The sequence below is a fragment of the Agelaius phoeniceus genome, chromosome 13, assembly GCF_051311805.1.
Source record: "Agelaius phoeniceus isolate bAgePho1 chromosome 13, bAgePho1.hap1, whole genome shotgun sequence".
NCBI classification, from domain to species: Eukaryota; Metazoa; Chordata; class Aves; order Passeriformes; family Icteridae; genus Agelaius; species Agelaius phoeniceus.
In genome coordinates this window covers 18,394,341-18,416,239 of record NC_135277.1, presented here as the reverse complement: position 1 = coordinate 18,416,239, position 21,899 = coordinate 18,394,341, and the positions used below count along the sequence as shown (strand labels likewise).

The 21,899-nt window shown below is 52.9% G+C and overlaps 1 protein-coding gene across 6 annotated transcripts in view; it reads right to left on the bottom strand.

Annotated features, from left to right (window-relative positions):
• CPEB1 (cytoplasmic polyadenylation element binding protein 1) overlaps positions 1–13,822 on the bottom strand; it is a 32,511-nt gene extending 18,689 nt beyond the window's left edge. For 2 of the 6 annotated variants that reach the window (XM_054642294.2, XM_077185748.1), the window contains exons 1-2: positions 13,708–13,726; positions 4,187–4,375 (exon numbers count right to left, since the gene is read on the bottom strand). In XM_054642294.2, coding sequence (XP_054498269.1) covers positions 4,187–4,340 — 154 coding nt within the window. In that variant the 5' untranslated portion in view covers positions 4,341–4,375; positions 13,708–13,726. Of the gene's footprint in view, positions 1–4,186; positions 4,376–4,639; positions 4,920–5,310; positions 5,422–13,707 lie in introns of those variants that run through there. The other 4 variants (XM_077185752.1, XM_077185751.1, XM_077185749.1 and 1 more) reach the window with 4 other exon arrangements.
• Between the last annotated feature and the right edge of the window lie 8,077 nt (positions 13,823–21,899).

Sequence of the window (21,899 nt, the reverse complement as noted above, 5' to 3'; positions counted from 1 at the left end):
TGCAAACTTAGTGTTAACAGACTGGTTTTAGGATGATTTCCCTGTGGGCAAGTCTGCTGTCCCACATAGGGACAGCTCCCAATGTAGGGCAGGACAGACCAGCCAGACCGAGCAGCTGGCACGCAGGCTGAAAGCCAGGCAGGAAGACCCAAAATCTGCACATGGATCTGCTGTGCACTGCTGCTCTCCAGACAAAAACTGGATCAAGACCCCATTTGCCTGCACCCCTTGAGAAACAGGGCAGTGAAGGTAAAGGATATCATCAAGGGCAGTCCCACCTTGCTGCTTCTTAACCCCTCCTTGCCTCTGAACTCAGAGATCCCAGCACACCTTCCTGCCTACTCAGAGGCTAAAGACAGGGAAACACAGCCTCAAGAAACACAGAATGGCAGGACTGCAAGTGTTAAAGGCCAGCTTCCTGCACAAGTCCCTCCCCAGGTCACAGAGCAGGTTGCTGGGACTTGCTGAAGTATTTCCAGCCTGACAGATCTAGTGGCAGCAGAGGGTTTGAGACACTGCCGGCTGTGAGACAGCAGTTCAATCCTACAGCCAGGAAGTGCCAGCAGCTCGAGCCTGCAGCAGCCACTGCCTCCAGAGAGCCTCTCCAGGCACCAGCAGTGCCTCTGGCACGCTCCCCAGAGCTCAGCTCACGCCCTCTGTGCATTACAGGCCTGGTGCAGAAAGAAAACTCCTCACAAATAACCCTGTCTGGGCACAAGGGGCTCAGCAGCCTTTTGGGAACAGGGGATGTCAGCAGGACTGGGGCATAAGAAGCAGCCCCGCTGTTCTCCAGCCTCCAATCAGCTGGCATGTGCTCCTACTGCACCAAGCTGTGTGGTGACAACGCCCTGGGAGCACAAGGTGACACCAGGCAGCTTTGCAGCCAAAGGTCCCTCCCAAGCTGAGGAAGCTCGTGCTGGCAGGGACCTGACAGAGGAGAAGAGGTCCCAGCTCATCAGTACTCAGGCACAGCACTGCAGGGGACCACATCAGCAATATTTTTAGCCTGATTGTTCGCTATTTTGTTGCATTTCCACCCTTCCAGCCACCTCTCCGTGGGTCCGCACAGCTGAGTCACTGCTGGAACCTTCCAAGCGCTTGGGTGCCAGCAGCACAACAGTTTGCTTGGCAGTGCCAGCCCTCCCCCATGCCAGCACTGCCGCAGCCTCACCTGCCTGCAGGACACCCCCATGGATATCCCAGCCCTGCCAGGCCTCAGCAGCACTCAGACACAGCAACATCCTCTGCATATCCTCCCTCTTCCCATCACTGCATGGACAGGCCACCTGGAAGCACCAGCATCTGCCAGCTCCTCAGACCCCACAGAGCTTTCAGACAAGGGACACTTTTCTGTCACCCAGAGTGTTCCACAACCTTTCAGAAAACGCTTCTGAACTACAAGCCCTCTGCTCCCAAGGAGCTCCACTGCCACTCCTCCAGGGCCCTGAGGAAGGCCTAAGGCCCCACAGAGATGGGAGGGTGGGTGGCTGAAGCAATACAAAGCTGTGCACAGGACCAGCCTTTCACCTCCCCAGCCAGCATGTACCATCCCCACAGCTCTCAGAGCAGCAGAGTAACAGCAGCCCAGACCGTGAAGCACTCCTGGCCCAGCTGCTGCTGGCCTGCAAAGGGAGTGTGGGAGTGAGAAGGAGAACACTGTCTCAGGATCACAACACTGCCAGCCACGGGGCACTTGCCCCTCTGCACAGCCACTGAAGGCCAGAGGCTGCTCTGTACAAGCAGTACAGCTGCACTTGGGCAGGTCTTACACCCCACCAACTCCCTCTCTGTGCACTAATAGGAATACCAGGAGTCAGAAGTGAAGAAATAGGCCTCTTCAGGCAGCACTGGGTGCCATCTTCCACCAGCTGTTACCACACTTGTCACAAGCACCCGGTGGGCACAGAACATCAGAGCCCAGCACTGTACTTGAGGCAGGATCCTTTCCACAGCTCTATCCAGGCCTCTGCGGCAGGCAGGAGCTCCAGCACAAAGCACTGCAGTTAGTGGGGGCACCTGACACCAGATACACCCTCTGTGAGCAGAGAGGTCACCAGAGCACCTTCAAATCCTCTCCAACTCAATCTCTCTCCTGAAACCTGCAGCCCTTCCACCCCCTTAGCAGTAAATTCCCACCAGCAGCATGGCCATGCCAGCCCCACCACCCAAGCTCCGAGGCGCAGAGCCCGCCCCGGGCTCGTGCCAGCACTGCTCGCCTGCCTGCCGGAGCACTGCGGAGACATCCACACCTCTGCCAAGGCAGGCTGGCAGGAAGCTGGCCAAGAGAGCTCTGGAGATGGCTCCAGAGGAGCAGGTGGAGCTGGGACATCCGCACCGAGCGGCTGCCCCGTGTGTGACAGCCCCGTTCCGCAGCGCGCTGTGCGCCGAGCCCAGCGCCAGGGCTGCGAGCAGCAGGGTCACTCCAGGGGATGTCACCTGCTCCAAGTGTGCTCTTCACCCATTAAAGACCCTGTGACACAGGGAACAGCAGGGCTCCAGTCTGCCAACAGCCAGAAGGGGATCAGAGCAGAGCTCTGAGGCACCTGGCTGGCCCACTCTACACTAACAACTTGTTTCTCCTTCCTCCTTCGAGGTCTCAGCTGGCAATGAAAGTACAGGCAGGAGTGTGTGGTATTCCCTGGTTCATTAGGGGAAGCCCACAGGACCATGTGGAGGTTTGCTCACTGGAGCAGAGCAAAGCTTAATAAAGCTACCACAGCTGGGCTGCAGGCAGACCTCAAGTGCCCATGCCAGGCCCCACATGCCAAGTCTTGTGGAAATTAAATGCAGAAACTCAAATGAGCTGTGCAGATTGAGCTGTTCAAACTCTGCTACCCCACTAGTACTTTTTTTTACTCTTTTACAACTCATGCAGCAACTCAGGGCTGTGTCCCAGAAGCTCTTCCTATGCTCAGGACAGCACTCCCTTGCCCCTCCAAGCATCTACACAGGCAAGCCCCACTGCCCAGCTCCCCCACCCAAGAAGCTATCTGTACTCCTGTCAGCACCAGCTCCATGCCCGGGGCCTCCGTGTCACCCAAGTCTGCGCAGCGATGCACTCCCCTTTTAACAAAGCAGCAGCATGCTGCTATAAAGGGATGAGTTTCTGTAGCAACCAGGCTGTACTTGTACAAACTCTGCCAAAGCACTAGATCTTTCCACAGACTGATACTTAAACGAACACACTGTTTGTGAAACTGGTTTTTACATGCCTCAAAGGCTAGCAAGTGAACTCTCCCCTGTTTTACCCCTCTGCTCCAACACCAGGCTGACAGGATGCATTAAGTTTGTGCATGCAGCACTCCTTCCTCCTGGGATTTTACAGGGAAGGCCGGTGTCTCAAACAGTTAACTGGACCCCACATCACTCCAGGGGAGGCACCCAGCATGCCTGGAATCCCCCAGCCGATCCCAGCTGCAAAAGCAGACGGGAGAGGATCAAGGGGGAAGGGCACACCAGCCAGCAGCGCGTGGCTGCAAGCCCACACCCTGCCCATCACGTAGGTTTGCGCTGGACCAGAAGAGTTAAAACAAGAAGCCATTCCACTGCATCTCCTGCAGCCCACTGCCAGGCACAGCCCGCTATTTCTAGTTGAGTGTGGGAGTGGAGAAGGATCCCTCCAAGTCTCCCACCCAGCCCCAACCTGGCTGAAGTTGTTGGGTGCTGGCTGTACCACACCCCACAGCAGAGTTGGGCAAGTGAGGCTGCCGGGACTTTGGCAATCGGGCACGGGGGGACCCTCTGCAAGCACACCCCTCCCCACCTGCAGAGCTCCCTGCCACCAGGGATTTCCTCAGGCTGCTGGAGCGAAGTTCAGCCTCACTCCTACCCAGCGTGTTCAGCCTCCTGACACCACACCCCCCACCCACTCCTTCCAAACACAGCAAGAGGATTTCTCCTCTCCTGGTGAGGTTATTCCTCCAGCAGCGTTACAGCTCTGAGCAAAACAACCCCGGGCACTTCTCATCTGCAGTGAGCTGACAGCAGAGCAGAGGGGGCTGTGGCACAGGCAGCCACAGCCTCCCCAACTCAGCTGTCACATTACACAAGCAGCACGGCTTGAGAAGCCCCCATTAGCCGCCGCCAGCGCCCTGTTACACAAGCACATCGCTCCACGTTAGCTCGAAACCAGCCAAAAACACACACACAATCCAACAACTGTTGCTGCATGTGTCAGCAGACTCACCGGACTGTGTGCTGGTTTGTGCTGCAGTGTCAGAGTCCTGGGTGCTCCAGGGTCTGTCCCACCCTGTCAGGTTGAGAGACTGCAGGCCAAGGCACAGATCGTTGGTGTCTGGGAGGCCACGGGAAGACTCTTGCGTGGACGTAGGGAAGAGCATCCTGCTTGCCACTGCTTCTTCAGAGTCCTGGATGTCTGCTCGGATGGAGAACAAACAGAAGCTTGAGAGTTCAGGGCTGCTTTTTTCTTTTTAAAGCAGGAGTTTTCCAAAGCATTAAGCCCCAAGCCAGGTCTCGTGTCGCTCTGAAGCCACAGCTCCTGCAACCAGCAGTTGCACCCCAAAAGGGAGGGCTACCATATGTCCAGAATCCAGCCCCCCACCCCCCTCGGCCCCTCCACCTTCCTATCCCGTCTGCATTACTGACTGGGTCAGCATGTGACCAGGCTGCTGATGCTTACTGTGCTGACAGTGACGTCACTCTGCCATGCAAGAGAACTGCATCAGCTCTTACAAAATAAAGGTAAGAAGAAAGGAGAAGATTTCCCCTGACAGACAAGACGGTAGCAGAAGGAAAGAGGAGCAGTTCCAGTAAATCAGGGGAGGCAGGCAGCACAAAGCAGGGCTCGTCGGCACAGCAGACACCAGGCTGGAGGCAGCAATCCCCCCAGCAACGACGAGAGCAGCAGCGACAGAGCACAGTTAGTTTTAGTGCTACCCAGCTCTCCTGTCCCCGCCTCCCTCCACCCACAAAACCCAAAAACACTTTAGTCCTGGCCAGCTTCCAACTGCTGGCTCCGATTCAGAGCCGATGCAAAGCTTCGCAATTCTGCTGGCATAATCTGTTTGGTTGAGCCTGGCCACTGTGCCTCACTGACTCGGCATTGTTTACCCCTCAGTAACAAGGATAACCTTCAACCCCCACTACCCGGAGAGCAGCCCATCATCCCTGCTCCAGCCCAAGCGGGCACATCCCACTGGTACAGGAGGAAGAGGACCAAGCAGACCCATTTCACATCAGGAGTTTTTCATGGCCTGTTTACCTTTCGCCCGCCTGGTCCCCCCTTTCCCATCCCTCCCCTCCCTTGCAGGGTGTTCACAAGCCTACAGTACTGGAGATGCAGATTCTCGCCTTGGTTTAAGCCCGTGCCAACAGCCTAAGGAAACGCAGCAGGTTCATAGTCTGAGAATTCCAGTTTAACGCAGGGATCTGGGGGCTGGTGAAACCACAAGATGCTCAGCTGTGCTACCCGAAATCTGAGTCAGAGGGCATTTATAAGCCAACTCCCAAGCAGCAGCAGCTGTCTCCTCCTCCTCCCCCTGCCCCCACAGCCTCCCACTGTGCCATCAGATGTACACCTCACTCCACACACCGCTCCCAGCTCTTCCGCAGGCGCTGCAGTCGCTCCAGTCTGTCACATTATCCCTCACGTGCAGTCCCAGCCATCCCGGCAGCGTTCCTGGCCTCCTTTTCCATGTCCCATGCCACTCGGATGCCCAGGCAAAGGCTGGTGGCAGCTGGGTAGCCTACCTGTGACACAGGCCACTGCTGCCAGAGGCAGGACCCTTGCTCCACACCATGGTAGTTTGGGAGCACCAGCACACCCAGACCCCAGGGAGGGGACTGAGGCACCACAGGCAGGATCAGAGCATTTAAAACCATCACCTGCTGGCAACATGTCACCTTCCCTCCTCCCAGCTGCAGCCTCCTCCACAGCACTCCACCAGGATAGAATCCACCAGGGTGTTTCCTACTCCTAGTAGTACTAGTACAAGCTGTAGTGCCAATTCAGTCACATTACTACCAAGCACCTGTAACAGCATCACACCATCTCCAGCATGGTATTGCACTGCATCAATTCTTCCCAGATAGTTTTTTGATGGCTTGTTTTGGACATCTAACATAGGGAGGAGAGGATCAAGACACAGTGCTCAGCCAACTCAGTTCCCACAGCAACCATAACTTGTCCATATGAATATGTAACATTCCTGCCTTTATGAAAAGGCACAAGTGCTGTGCACAGATCCCTGGCAGCAGGAGACTCCCTTCCCTTTGGGTACCAGGGATCTTGCTAGGTCTCAAAAAGATAATTCCCACCAAGCTTCATCTTCTGGAAAGCATGGACACAGAGTACTAACACACAGCAAAACCTGAATCCCAACAGCTTGGATGAAACCCACAACTGAAAAAATAAGAAAAATAGGGAACAAATTTATCTGTGACAGGAAGCACTCACTCTGCAGTATCCAGCCAAGCTTTCCCTAACTAGCTGCATTTTTCAGGAAATAGACTGTTTCATTTAATCAAACCAAATCAGATTCAAGTAAAAGATCCATGATTCCCTCTGATTACTTCAATCCACATTAAAAACAAACTCCCTGCAATCCAGTTTCAGCTCTAACTGTGGAAGCACAAAGCAAAATCCACTCAGATAACCAGCAGTTTTTAATCAGACCTTTTCCCATCGGAAGCCAACAACCAGCCCAAGCTGCTTCCCCTTTAATACTCCCAGCCAGGCTGAAAGACAGATACAGGTCATCCAGGCAAAACATCAACTAAAAAAACAAAGAGAACTTACACGGATTTCTGGACTAGTTATTTTTAAAAGTCAGGAGTCTGGAGATTTGTTACAAAACAATTGTTGTAGGCAGAAAAAACGAATCCAATACTAGAGCAGGAAGAATTAAATTTCTGACAAAAATTCAGTTTAAGAGTCATAACCTCAAGTTATTCATAACTAAATGCCTACCAAATACTAAATAACTTCACTTTGCAGTCTGACACAGCCCAACCCAAATGCTTTACTGCAGATTTTTCCAAGCACCAACCACCAGCACAAGCCCTTCCAACCTGGATTTTTCCCTGGAGTTGCCACTGGAAGCCAACCATCCTGGCAGAGGGAGCGGCGCTGTGCTGGGCTCGTGCCCGAGCGTCTGGGAGAGACTGAGCTCCTGCCTCCCAAGCCTGTTGGGTTTGATTTCAACAGCATTATGAGAACAAAGTCCTTAACAAAACACTCCCTCACTGGCCTTGGAGCAAGTGTCTCTCTCCTGGGTGACTCCCTCCTGGCCTGCCCAGGAGATCCCTGTAGCCAGGCCACAGCACAGCACAGGCCAGACAGCGTTCCACACCACTGCCCACATGGAAAACTGCATTTTCCACACTTTAACTGTGAGCCCTGGATTTAAGACATTCCAAAGGCTCTAGAAGATGAGGATCTCCAGAGCTCAGCTCCTACCTGCAGGCAAAGACAGCTCCCACAGGCCCAGCCCCTGTCCCCACCCCAGCCCACCCTCCCCACTCACATCACTTGAGGCAGGTGAGTTTCCACACAGGAAGCTGGGTTGGGGAGCTCATCTGGGTAAAACCAAGCCACAGGGAGTTAGTTTTAAGCCTGGTTCTCTCCCCTGATCTGGTATGCAGCATGGCTGCACCAACCAGGCACTTCAAACAAGAAAATATTTAGGAAATTACAGCCTAAGCCTGCGTGGGAAGGATCCACAGGGCCTGGCAGCAGAAGCTGTGATCCACAGGCAGGTTGTGGGTTAAGGGAGCAGGAGGAGCAGGGAGCATGATTCAGTTCCCAGCCCATAGCAGCAGCATCTCTGTGCCATCAGCCTGGAAAGGTGGTCCTTCAACCTACCACAAAGGGGTTCAGATATTTGAGCCTTCCAGATCTGGGAAGGCCAGCTAAGAATCCAGCAAACAGGGTTTTTCTTCCTCTGGGTCTTCTCAGAATGGTTCAGCAAACATGAACCAAGTCAGATCCCATTCCTACTACCTCCACAGCCAGGACAGCTCTCCCTTTGCTCCCACACACTGGTTTCCACCAGAGCCTGAATACACATGAAACCCCTCCTTGAATGTGCCCTAAGCATTGAGGGCAGCAGAATGATAAGCCCAGCTCAGCTGTAAGCTCTCTTCTCTGACCAAGGCTGAACTTCCAAACCAAACCTGGAGAAGCCAGAGGCAGAGGGAGAAGTCTTCAGAAGACAAACAGGAAGGCAGCAGCCAGCAGCAGCATTGCTTTGCCTTTCACACTTCTCTGCACCTCCAGCTGTAAAGGCTGGGAATTGCATCCCTGAAAATTAAGCCTCTCAAGTTCCTTCTGCACACAAGACAAATACCCAAGTGAAAGCTGTCAGATGAGTCAGTTGTATTCCCAAAGTGCAGTGGAGATCATTGGGGACTTAGAAAAGCACTTGTTCACCATAAACCTACTAGTTACAAGAGGTTTTTCTGAAACACAACTAAGCATCTCCCCTGTAATCTGAAAAGGTCCTGAAGTGGATACACTTGGTGCTGTGTGACCTGTTTCACAGCCAGATGAAGGAGTCTGCCTTATTCCATAGCCACAAACACTTGAGCAGCTGGCAAGCAGCTACTTCAGAAACCAAGGAAGAGACACTGCAACAGTCTTGCTGCTCTGCCTCCCTCTTCCAAGAGTAACAGAGACTGTCACAGAATTACAGCACCAAAAACCTGAGTGACAGAGCTCAGAACAAATCACATAACTGCTGGATCTTCAGGAACACCACCAGTCTGTGACCACGGCAGAATACAACAGCTCTAGGCCAAGTCCCTGCTCTGCAGAACACTGACCTGCTTCTATCTGCATTTCTGATACAAAACCCAGTTACTAGAGGCACTTTTCAGTAGAGAGAAGCATCATGATTGTGTAGGCACAAACCTGGCCGTGTGACACCTCAAAGGCCAACAAGACCAAGGGAAGTAAGTGTGCTCTTTTTCTGGGGCACAGGTGTGGAATCTCCCTATTCTGGATGTGTATGTGGCATCCAGCGTTTCTTTGGGGCAGGCAGAATGGTTCTGCCAGCTTCAGGTGATCTCCTGTTCAGAGTCTTACTCTGCCTCAGTACCCCCAGGTAAGCAGAGCTACCTTTGGGGTCCCTGCATCCTAGAGCATTTTATTCCCTGATTCAAGACCATGTGTATCAGGTCAGCTGCATCCAGTGCTGTCTGGAATGTTTCCTTGGGGCTGCAGAGGAAGAGCAGAGGAATTTACATTACAGTATCAGAGACACTTTTTGGACGGCTAAACAAGTGATAGGTCATTAATTGACTGCAGTTAAGAGCAAACAGGAAGCCGATTTAGTCATCAGCTAGTCTGGGTTTACATTTGTCCTTCAGTTTTCCTTAAATAAAGCAGCCACAGAGTCATTAAAGCCTGATGGGCCACAACTAACAGCCTTAAAACACCAAACTTGGCACCTGAAGCCTCTCCTATCCGAAGAAGTCATTTAAGCATCTCCCGTTTCTTCACACAATGGATTGTCAAGTTAGAGCAAAATAATGGCTGCTCTGTTGCTGTTAAATGAGCAGAGCTTAATGAATGAGAGATCAATGTTGCTGGGACATTTGGGGTACCTACATTTCTTCAAAGTTCCTTTTAAAACAAAGCACTGCCTTCAGCTGAAACCAGTCACAGGTATACAAAAGCTACCGTGGGAGCTTTACTCCCAGCTCTACTAAAGCTGCAAGTTGTGCCTACAGTTTCAAAAGCTGGTGTATGTAGCAGCACCCAGCAAGGCCCAGCTCTAAAGCCTGGCAGCAAGCTTTAAAACGAACCAGCAGCCAAGTTAAGGAATTGTCCTTGCCTACTTTCTTATTCAGAGAGGTGATAAACATATGCAACAGCTTTAAAATCACATTCCTTGTGCAGCAGCTGCTCAAGGACAGGCAGCTGCTCCAGCAGCACCATCAGGAGATGCTGACTCCTGCCTCAGTCAAGGCCACACTGCCTCTCCCATCTCCAGCACCACACAAAAAGCCAGAGGTTAATGCCTGCACTGAGGAGGGGCTGCCTTTCCCCAGAGAGGACCGAGGCAGACATGCAGCAGCTGGGAAGCACCATGACCCTGTCCCTGAAACCACCAGACAGGTTCTACAATACCAGCTCTCCCCACACCACTGCACCCCAAACCTGCTGCTTGGAGAGCTCCTGGAATAGTTACCCACAAACCTCAGGGGGGTGGTCAGCCCGGACATCCCAACACAGCTGGCTCTGACAAGGAACCAAGCTCACCAAGGACTATCACCAGCTGCAAACTGACCTTCACAGACATCCAGCTGTAGGTGTGACAAGCTGAACCTGCAGCAGCAGCCCCAGAAGCTGAACCTGCAGCAGCAGTGCCATCTCTGCCCAGAAGGGGATAACCCTGCCTGTGTGCATGCAGGAGTGCTGAATCAGCCTGTCCTCTCACATTGCTCAGGCTGCTGCTGCTGAACTGATCCCAGCACGGCCTTGCTGGCAGCCCAGTAAAGTGTCTCCACACGTGCTTCCCCAATAGCATTAGTGAAAGGTCACGAACTTCTGCCATCTCTTCTCCACCACGTGTAATCCTCTTAGTGCTCAAAGGGGCTTCTTCAACACAAGTCCAAGCCGGGATAAATTTAGTTTGACCTGAAGATGACAACTGAAAAGCTCAAGGGACCATGAATAGATTAAAGTCCAAGTGTTTACTGCTGGAATAAGGTCTCTTCCCCAAGCTCTGTCATTTAAAGAGTTTAAGTTGTAAAAAGACAGTCTTTTCACCTGTTATAGCTACTACATTCATGGTGGATCTCCAGATTCATAAGCCTGCCCAAGCAAGGAATTTCATGATAATCTAGTCTAACAGTTGCTCCTGCACAAGTAAAAACCCCCCAGACTCAGGAATCCTTCAGAAGTGACTTGACTTGGAGCAAAGACAAAACACTACATGAGATGAAGGTCTCTGCTCCATTGATCACCTACCCAGAAGTGACTCAAGGGCAAGGCAAGCAGCTCCAACAACCCATTCCAGGCTTAACCACCTGCCCAGACTCCTGCACTATATTCTGCATTTTAGCGATCAGCTGCTCAGCCTTACAGCCATCAGGTGTGAATTTCTGCACAACCCAAGCCAGGTTCCAGGTGCCAAAGTAACTCCCCCATTTATAGAACACAGATGCCCCAGGATTCACATCTTTGCTGACACTGCCAGCTTTTTCATGGAGAAGACTCTCTTTAGCAACCTATGAAACATTAGGAGCAGCTCCTGCACTTTCCAGCTCCAAAGACAGGACAAAGCTTGCAGAGCTGCTGCATTCAGGCCCTCCTTACCTACCCAGAGGACCCAGCTCCAACATTAAGGAAACAAGGCTGGACTGCAAGGAGACCAATAACTCTGAGCTGCCGATGCTTTGGCAGATGCTGACTCATCCACGAATTTAGAGCTGATAACTGCTGGTCCAGGTTGTTCTCTTATCAATACCTTCACATTTCTATTGTCCCCAGGCAGCCCTCCTCCAGCCCAGCTCAGCAGGGCCCAGCATCCTTTGAGAATGGAGGAATTCTTTCCTCACAACACTGTAAGCATTTGTGTCACTATACAAGGGATTTGACACAAGCTAAAGCCCTCCTGTGTGGGCAACTACTGCTGAGCAAGGCTCCCACCCTGCTCCCCAGCACTCACTGCTCAGACTGGTCTTCAGCTGCCAAAGCAGGAAAAAAAAAGCTGCTTAGGGTGTCCCCAAAGCACAACTTTGGCTTCCTTGCAGCAAAAACAGCATTTGCTAGAGGAAGGCCCTCTTTTTTACACCCCAGTGCCAGCGTACTTGCCCTATGAGAGGTCTTCCACAGGACTTATCACCTGAAACAAGCAGTTTAACACCACTGGGAAACTCAAGAGTTTCCAGACAAGGCATCACCAGCAAGACCCTCTGCTCCAGACATCCCTAGGAAAAACCAGAGTAGATGACAGAACATGCAGAGATTTGCAAGCAGCAGGTCAGTAAAAACTCCTACTTCAGTGCCAGGCAAACACCCCCATCTCTCAGGGAAGAGTTTTCAAAGTCAAATACAGCACTGCAAGTGAAAATTGGTGTGCCAGCTCTTAAGCCCAGACACAAACCCAGAACTAACCCAACACCTTCACATAATCAATCTGCTCTAGCAGGCAGAGACACCTCCTTTATAAATCAGGTTAACTTTGGCAAGCTGAAACTTAACCAGGAAACACCATGAACATGTTCTAAGAGTCTATGAAATATTCCCATTCCAAATGGAGTAGGAAGGGCTATAGCAAAGATTTCAACAAGGAAGCCAGAAACAACTCTTTCATTAACCCAATGCAAGGAGATAAAAGAAAGCATTACATTTATTTCTCCTTTATGCTTCCAGTGCATCCAGAACAGATACAGCACTGGCTACTACTGTGCCAGGGGACCAAAAAAAAAACCAACAAACCAGCTCAGCACAATGCACCACTAACCTGAATGGGTTAATATTCACTACACCATTGCTCAGGAGTAGCCAGCACAGCCTCCAATGTCACTTTACCAGGCAGGTTTCAGGCAATGCTGGCCATGGATCCAGGCCTCCAAGCATACAATTCACTTCCCCTGGTATTTCTGCAGCGCCAGCATGGGATCACATGGCCAGATCAGCCCCAGGTCCACACTGCTAAGTCCTCAAATACCCAGGAGATTAAGCTGCACTGGAAGTCATCTGGTAGCAGTCATTTTGTTTGCCCAGAACAAAGTTGCACTGTACAGGCATCAAACAGACCCACACGGTGTGCAGACACTTATTTAGAGCTTTTTTTCCACACCCATTTGATTAAACTCAGATTACCCACCAGGCCAAGGCAGCCCTGTCTCCAGGTGACTGCAGAGAAACCGGCTCTGCCCAGGGAACCCTGCAAGGTCATCAGCTGGGGAGGCTCAGCTCTTTACTTCCCACTTTGTTTTGGGACCTGTCCTGAGGGGTCAGTTTGTTTCCAATAATGGCTGAAGTGTTTATTGACCCTGTAATTCAGAGGCTGGAGAGGCAAGAGCAATCCCTTTCAAGTGCCCAAATCCTGGCACAAGCACTGCTGCTCAGAGGTGTGCTGGCAAAAGGGATATCAGGCACAGGTACATTTACTGGCAGACCTGGGCTGCTGCAAAGGGACAAAGGCACGTCCTTCACTTGGATAAAAATAAGACCAGACCAAACACACTGCTCTGGCACAGAACTTCTGTCTTGAGGCAGCAGAACATGCCCACTCCCCTCAGCCTGGAGGAAACAGACGCTTGCAGCACTCATTTCATCACACCAAGCTTGCTTTGCAGGGAAGTCTGCACCCACCTGTGCTCTTACATGCATGTTAGCTGACCTGTAGCAAATGTGGTTTTTCAAAACTCTTTTGCAATTTCAATGTATGCAGCAACTCAGCCTCGCTAACCTTGGGAGCAGATGAATCCTGCCTCCAGGAGAGGCAGACTAAAGGAGTCTGCTGGAGGTACTCCCACCAGCAGCTGGCAGGTCAGGCAGGGAGCACTCACATCCTGTCCACAATAACCCACAGCACCACAGGGAGGCAAGCAAGCCTTCCCAGGCATCTCCACCCTGCCAGGGAATTCACAGGGTACTCATTTCAGGCACACAAGCAAAGACCCCCTGGTACCAAGCATGCCAACACCCACACCACTGAGGATCACCACCACCACCACCTGTTCACCAGGTCCCACCAATGCCTCCCCACCCCAGCAGCCCCCCTCCATCACCTGGCAGGGTGTCACATTTGCCTTTTGTGACAGGCGTGGTGCAGACTCCACTGAAATCCAGAGAGTTGTCCAACATGGCATTTATTCGGCGGAAAATATCTGCATTGCTGCAAGTGGAAAGTGCAGGGGCATTCGGGCTATCCCAGCAGTCTTTTATGCTCCTCACAGGATCTTCTTTCTGGTAAAAAAGAACCAGTATGTTTGTCAAATAGGCAAGTACTCAGCTTTCAACACATTGTGGAAAGCCTGGACTGCCTCCAATATTCACATTAGCTTAGGTCTTAGCAACACTCAAACCCAATTCATGGCATTAAAGAAGCAGTTAAGCAACCGGGTCAGTAATTTGTCAGCACAGCACACTGGAGCAGACTGCCCATCACACACAGGGACGAGGGATGGACTCCAGGCTGACAGCCACAGCAAACCAGCTGGGCTGTGAACACCACTCCTGGCTGTCTTTCTCCAGCCCATCACAACACCAGCAGAGATCTGATTAATGAGGGTACACACCTTCTACCCCAAAATCAGTCTCCTGACACCAAGGGACAAGTGGGACGCTCAGATGCTCACAGTCCAGGCAGACACCACAAGGAACCACAGCAGTTCCTCTTATGCACGGCAGAGGAGCACAAGGCTCACCTCACTACCCACCATAGAGTTCTGAACAGTATCTCAGAATGATCCAAGTCAGCAGCAATCGCTTCAGGTTTGCAGAAAAAAAACCCCAAACAACACTGCTTCCCAGCTAAACAGCCCCAAATCCTGAGGAAAGGCAGAAGATCAAATCCTTATCTTCCCTTCAGGCAGCAGCACCTGGCCACAAAGGGAGTTACCCCAAACCATCTCTGCTTTAGCACAACCCAGCGTGGACACCAGCAGCATCCTAAAAAAAGCTTGTAAAGCTTCTGCCTGAGAAACACCAAACCCTTCCCGCACCCTGGTGCCGGTCCAGAGAGCCAGGAAGAGCAGCTGCTTTCCCAGCTCTGCTCACAAGCCACTGACACCCAGGCTCCTTCGGGACCAGCTGCACCACATTCGAGCCTCTGACAATGTACAAGCCGCTAAGCTTCATCGCCAGCAGCGTTTTGAGGCCGAGGACAGGTCTACCCGCCACCCAAAAGCCACTGCAGAACTCTGCTCCCCAGCATGCTGAGCTATCGGTACCGCCGGCAACTAAGACCTGCTTTAAAGAGAGGAGCAGGAGGGGCACAACCCCACCAGTCCCGGACTCCAAAGCAGAATACTGACCATTAAATCAAGTTAAACCCAAAGAACCGAAGAGCATCAAGTCTGGCAAACGAGCCCCTGCTCCTGCAACACACACCGAAGCTCCAAATTGGGCCGTTTGTACTTGTCAAGAAGACAATACAGGCACCGCTCGGATGTGCTTCTGCAAGTCTCAGGCCTCACTTACCTCCCGTTCTGCTTCACACGCAAACAAGCCTGAAGCACCGAGCTGGTTTTACTTTCAAATGACCCCTTGCGGATCGTTCAAGGAGGCTGGTCTAAACTGAACTTCACATGGAGACGGCAATATTAGCCCAGCCCACGCCTGGCACTTACATTCCACCCCCCACCTCGTCATTAGACGCCGACGATGTGAGCCTTTTCTCCAGCTACCCACCACATGGGCAAAAAGCACAGGAAACCCAGTCCTGGAAGCAGCAGGAATAAGCCACAGCACGGACAGCTCGCACCGTGCCTTCAGGAGGGACCTGAACAATTCCGGGAGAACTCCAGCCCGTTTAGGACTATTAGCATTTCTTCAGCGCTGAGGGCTGGGGTCTTTGGCTATTGAAACGCTCAGAGCTGTGCAGGAAATCACGCTATGAAAAGTCAGTGCCCATAAAGGAGACAGAGGAGTCCTGCAACTTTATTCGAATAAAGGGAGAGATTGTCCACTGGGGCACACGCCCGTGAGGTTTTCTCCCTCACGGGTTCTCTCTCTCTCTCGGTTTCGGAGGGCATAGCCTCCTTTCAGCCGAAACTCCTGGCCGCATGTTGCCCCCTTCCTTCCCCCATCAGCTGAGGGACTCGGAAGGTGCAGCCTTCCCGAACCGCCTACCACATATTCCCCCTTTAAACACGTCATTTTGCCCCCAAATATCAGAAACTCAGACTGAGTTTGTCTGTTTCAGGAGCCAAACTGTCTGGTTTCTCTAACAAACCTGCGGCTTCAAGTTGGTAGAGACATTAAGAGCCTTTTCAAAGACATTAACACCCATCCCCTCACCCATGTAATTGTATGTAAATACACGAACAGAGAGCACACATCAGAGCCCACCGCCAAACAAGGGAACATTTACAAGAGTGAAACAGGTAAGGCTAAAAGCGAGCTGAAGGCTGAGAGAAGAGGCAGAGCGCGCTTTAAGTCATCTTTATAAAGAGCAGCTGGAGTACAGAAGCTCAAATTACAAAAGTATTGCCAGTCATCTTTAATAAAACGGAGTGCCGCATCAGGCTGCCTTGGCATAAGGATGAAACTCCGCATTCTACTGCCGTTCCTGTAAGAGAACCACTTCCAGCGGGAGGCAAAGCTTTTGCCTAGGAGTCTGCACTAGCGAGACAAAATAACCCGGAGCAGCCAGCCGAACGCCCCACCCGCTCCTTCTCATTTAGCTTCCACGACTGGCAGCACCAGTCCTGCTCCAAACAGGCACAGAAACCAGCGAGAACACAGACAAGCCTTTCCACAAAAATCCCTTCTGCTAGAGAGATTTTAACCCTAGACTGTCAAGGATATCCTTGGGATACTGCAGTCATCCTGGACACAGGGTAGGGGGGACCTTGCAGCACGCTGCAACCCCTTGTAGGAAGGGGCTCCTAGCACACTCTCCCCTTCCTCAACCCGAAAATAAAATACTCCTTTGAGAAGAGCTCTGCAGGTCTCCAGAGCCCTCAGAGCCCAAACCACCCCCAAGAGCCTGGAGAGGATGGTGGAAGAGTTTGCAAACTGGAGAATCCAGCCAAGTGCTTCTGTCTCGGAGTCAACACCAAATCCCAGGGAAAAACCTCGCCTGAGGCTGCATCCCCAGAGCCGGCGCTGCTCTATCATCCCCAGCCAAGACGAGCAACTCCAGAGCCCAGGTAGGATTTGCTGTCCCTGCCCCACCTGGAAGGATTTGGCAAATTCAACACAGTGCCTCTCCAGGCTTCCCTAGCAGCCTCCACACTGCAGCTACAAACTACAGCTCCCCTCTGCTTCCAGTGGTGGGTTCTCCTGGCACCATATATGAGACACCCCGGGGTGTAACCAGTGACCCAACAGCCATTCTCAGCCATTCCATCCTGCTATACCTCACAATCCCAATCCAGAGGCACAGACACAGTTTTATCAGGGGATAAACGAGTCAATGGAGAAACTGATCCAGCTGACAGGTGCTTTAAAAGCCACCAGGAGTCAAACACCACTTCTTACACCTGCTAAGACACCCAGTCTCTTAGAGAGCTGAAAGTTTCCACAGAAGCCCCTGGCTAAGAACCAAAGGAGAAGGACAATTCAGTTCTCTGCAGCAGGCCCATAGTGCCACAGAGCAAACGATTGTGAGATTGTAGGTTAAGTCACTGGAAGTCAGAAACACAGACCCAAGCAGCATTGTACACAGACACACAGCAAGAGGAAGCTCAGGCAGGAGGACAGTCCTCCACATCCTGACTCAACTAAGTTTTCCAAGCAGGAAAATTCATCCCCAGAACACTGAGGCTTCAAGGAGGGTACTGAAAGGCTCCAGACCCCTCTTGCAACCCAAACAAACACATGGCATTGAGAAAAGGAGTGCCAAGAAACAGGGAGGAGCTGCCCTCCCTCAGAGTAACAGAGCACCAGCAAGCCTTACCACCATGGCAGAGAGCTCTTGTTTTCCTGCTGTGCATCAGGAAGCTGGCAGGTCCCTGGAGCTCCCACCCCACCAGCCCCAAGCAGCCTCCACAGCCTGCAGAGGTCACCTGCAGGAGGGCCCACTGCAGGCACCAGCAGCAGCACTCAGTCCGTGCTACAACACACACCTGTGCAGCAAACACCCCAAAGCTGTCCAAGGCAAGGGGGAACGAGGAACCTCCGAGGCTCACTCACCTGCAGGAAACCTAGAGATAATGAAATCCCAGGGCTAGGCAGAACCTGCAGCATCACAACAGCACTAGCACAGGATTAGGATAGCCTAATCCTTAGGGAAGTCATTAAACACAGCTCGGCTGCCAGTATGGCCAAGATGTGCATTAGCTCCTGGGGATGCTGGGCAGCAGGCAAGGCTCATCCACCTCAGCTACAATCCAGCCTTTGCTTTTTACATCTTCCATGGAAATCTCACCCAGGCAGCACCATGCTGATGCCCAGAGGGGTTCTTGGAGCTGTAGCTACAGCCAAGAGGGCCTGCAATCCCAAGGCAAAATTTAAGACGCTGTTAAAATGGTGCCCACATCAACATAATCAAGCTGAGATGGCTCCACACTTCAATAAAAGGGAGCTCAGAAAATCCTTTTTTGTTGGTACGTTTTGCTTCCCAAATTGAAGTCAGCTACACCCCTGCAAAACACGACATTGGTGTAACTGTTTCCACCAGGCACACACTCCCACCCTCAGCTCATCCCAAAAAGTGTTAGGCAAGGCTGCACCAGCTCTCCCACCAGCAGCAAGGCTAACGACAAGCAGCTGTCCTGGGCTTTGGTGAGTAGAGACACCCTAAACACACCTGGTTTGAATTAAGACTGGTCTTAATTCACAGGGGAGCACTGACTTCAGAACAACTCCAGTTTTGCCAAAATCCCTTATTTTAAAAGGCATTTCACCATCAGGGCAGCTATTTTTTTTTTATTTTCTGAAGGCATCACTCACCAGCAACTTCATACATAAGCAATACCCACAGCTGCCTGTTGCAGACTGTCAAAGCGGAATAAGGTTTTAATTGGTTTAGGGAGACTGTTCCAGTTGAGACAAACTGCAGCAAAGTAACGGGGTCCTGGAGCTCTTCCCGGAGCCCAGGTCCCACCCTGCACACAGCTGTACCCCAAGTCCCTCACCAGCACTCCAGGTGCCAGCACACCTTGTTAGCCCGTAACACAGGCACCAGTAATGAGCGTTAATTGGCTTCAGCTGGGGAGCAGCAAAGGGTAAAAAAAAAAACCAACTTGTTTTTCAGCAGACTTGTCTCACTCAGAAGAATCACCTTTCTCCATACTCAGTTATGAACTGAGTCTCCTGTGTCTCCCCTCACCCCAGCCAGACACTACATGGAGATTTCAGCATACGGTTTACAAATAAAACAGCACCTTTGGTCACCTTTCACACTTAAAAAAAAAAAAAAAGGCAGCTTAGAAGTGGGCAAAAATACCACCTGCATGAGTACAAGTGCCCACTCTAGCCAAAATATGCCCCACCACGCACACCTGAGCTCAACTTCATCCCCCTAAGGCCCCGGGAAGGGTGGAAGGACAGGTTGCTAGGCTAGGCAGCGGTTTCCTCCGGCGTTTCCCTGAAGGCAGGGTCAGTTGTGTTCCCTGAGCTCCATCAGACCCCCTGCTCCCCCGGGGTACCTCAGCGGCAGGGCCCCCTCGAGGCCAATCCAAAGGGAACGGGGATCCCATAGCAGCGCTCCGACGGGAAGCGGGGCAATTCCACGCAGGGCCGCCCTGAGGGCTCGGTGTCCCGGTGCCCTCCTCAGGCAGGTGGAACGGGCGGGAACGCCGCCCCCGGCAGCTCCACCGCGTGGAACCACGTGGCGGGGCGGCCTCACGAGGCGGCACGTGCTCGCACTTACCGGCGGGAAGGCCATGGGCAGCACTACGGGCGGGCAGTCCCGGAACGCAGCACAGACGAGCCAAAAGAATAGCGAGGACACCGGGAGCGGCGCAGCCCCTCGCCCGGCCCGCGGCTTTTATGGGCCGGGCCGGGCCGGGCCGGAGGCGGGGGCGGGGGGTGAGGGCGTGGAGGGAGGGGCGGGGGTGCCGCTGAGGGGCTGGGCTGTGGCGCATGCGCGCAGCACGCGCTGGCCGCGTGGCGGCTGCCCCGCCGCCATCAGGCGGTTCCCGCCACAGCGCCGTGGAGCCGCCTTGGCCCGGGCGCCGTGAGGGAAGCGGACACCCGCGGGTTAACGTGGCGTCACGCGAGGCATTCAGTCAGCCCTTCTGAGCTCGGCACTGTGCTGTCCGGCTTCAGCCACCCTCCCAGGGACACCTCAGCGCTGGCAGCTGCCACCTGCAGGATGTGACACTCGCCGTGCCCCCGCCGTGAGGGGAATGGGATTCCCTAGGCGTTAAATTGAGGGCCCCAAAGGCAGGCTCAGTGTCATCATTTCTTCACACATGGGCTGTGGTACTCACTCAGCCTCCTCAGAGAGGATGGAAACCCTGAGCAGTTAAATCAGCCCCTCTGAGTGGAATGGGGTGGTGGTGGCACTGTGGTGCCCAGCTGTAGCCCCTCGGGGACACCTCAGTACCAGAAGCTCTCCACTCGTAGGCTGTGGTGCTCACTGAACACTCCACAAGGGAATGGGACTCCTGAGGGGTTAAATCAGCTCCTCTAAAGGGAGTGGGATGGTGGTGGCACTGCCCAGCTGGAGCCCCCTGGGGACATCTCAGCACTGGCAACACTCCGTGTTCCTCTGAGGGGAGCGGGACCCCAGGCGCCAGTGACAGGAGTTCAGGACTTAAATCAGCCCCTCTGAGGGGTCTGGGATGGTAGCGGTTCTGACTTTTGTTTCAGCACCCCTGGGGCCACTCACCACACAGAGGCTGGGTGTTCACCGGGTGCCCTTGTGAGGGTGTGCAGAGAATCACATTCTGAAAAGCCAGTATCCATAAAAGAGACAGAACAGTCCTACAACTTTATTCAAATAAAGGGAGAGATTGTCCACTGGGGCATACATGCATGGGGTTTTCTTTCTCTCTCGGTTTCAGAGGGCACAGCCTCCTTTTAGCCTAAACTCCCGGCTGCATGTTGCCCTCTTTCCTTTCCCCCATCAGCTGAGGTACTCAGAAGGTGCAGCCTTCCCAAACTGCCTACCACATATTCCTCCTCTAAACACGTCATTTTCCCCCCAAAGATCAGAAACTCAGGCTTGTAGGGACCCTTTGTCTGTTTCAGGAGCCAAACTGTCTGGTTTCTCTAACACACAGGCTGTGATGCTCACTGAGCCCCTCATGAGGGGATGGGACCTCCAAGGGCTTAAATCAGTCCTTCTAAAGGGAATGCAATGGTGGCACTGCCTGGCTGGAGTCCTTCTGAGGACCCTTAGTGCCAGCAGCATTCCATGGCAGCTGTGGCACTCACTGTGCCCCTTCTGATGGATGAGACCCCCAAAGGGTTCTCAAATGAGCCCCCCCATGAGGGCAATATGTTGGTGGCAGTGCCCATCTGAAGCTCCCCAGGGACACCTCAGCACCAGCATCTCTCCACACACAGGTTGTGGCACTCGCTGAGCCCCCTCTGAGGGGATGGGACACCCCATGACTAAAAACGGGGTTCCCCAAGGGTAGCTTCAGTGCTGGCAGCTCCTACAGATGAGCTGTGGCATTCACTGTGACCCCTGTGAAGGGATGGGACCCTCAAGGGGTTAAACAAGCCCCTCTAAGGGGAATGGGATGATGGCACTGTGGTGCCTGGATGGAGCTCTCCAGGGGACACCTCAGTGCCAGTAGCTCTCCACTCACTGGCTGTGGTGCTCACTGAGCATCCCATGAGGGAATGGGACCCTAGAGGGGTTAAATGAGCCCCTGGAGGGGAATGGCATGGTGGTGGCACTGCAGTGTCCATCTGGAGCCTTCACAGGGACACCTCAGCGCTGTCATCTCCCACACACACGCTGTGGTGCTCGCTAAGCCCACTCTGCGGGGAATGGGATCCCCAAGGGCTAAAATCAATTCCCCTCAGGACTTAAATCAGCTCCTCCGAGGTTCTGGAATGGTGGCAGTGCTGTGGCTCTCAGCTTCACAACCCTGGGGGCCACCACAGTGCCAGTAACTTGCCACACAAAGGCTGGGTGTTCACTGAGCCCCCTCTGAGTGGAATGAGATGCAAAGGGGTTAAAATGGGTTCCCCAAGGAAAATGGGGTGGTGGCAGTGCTGTGGTGCCTGGCTTTAGCCCTTCCAGACCTCCTTTGGCTCTAGCAGCTCTCCACACCCAGGCTCAGCACTCTTTGGGTTCCCCATGGGAGAATGAGTCTCCCAAGAGCTTAAATCAGTCCCCCTAAGGAGAATG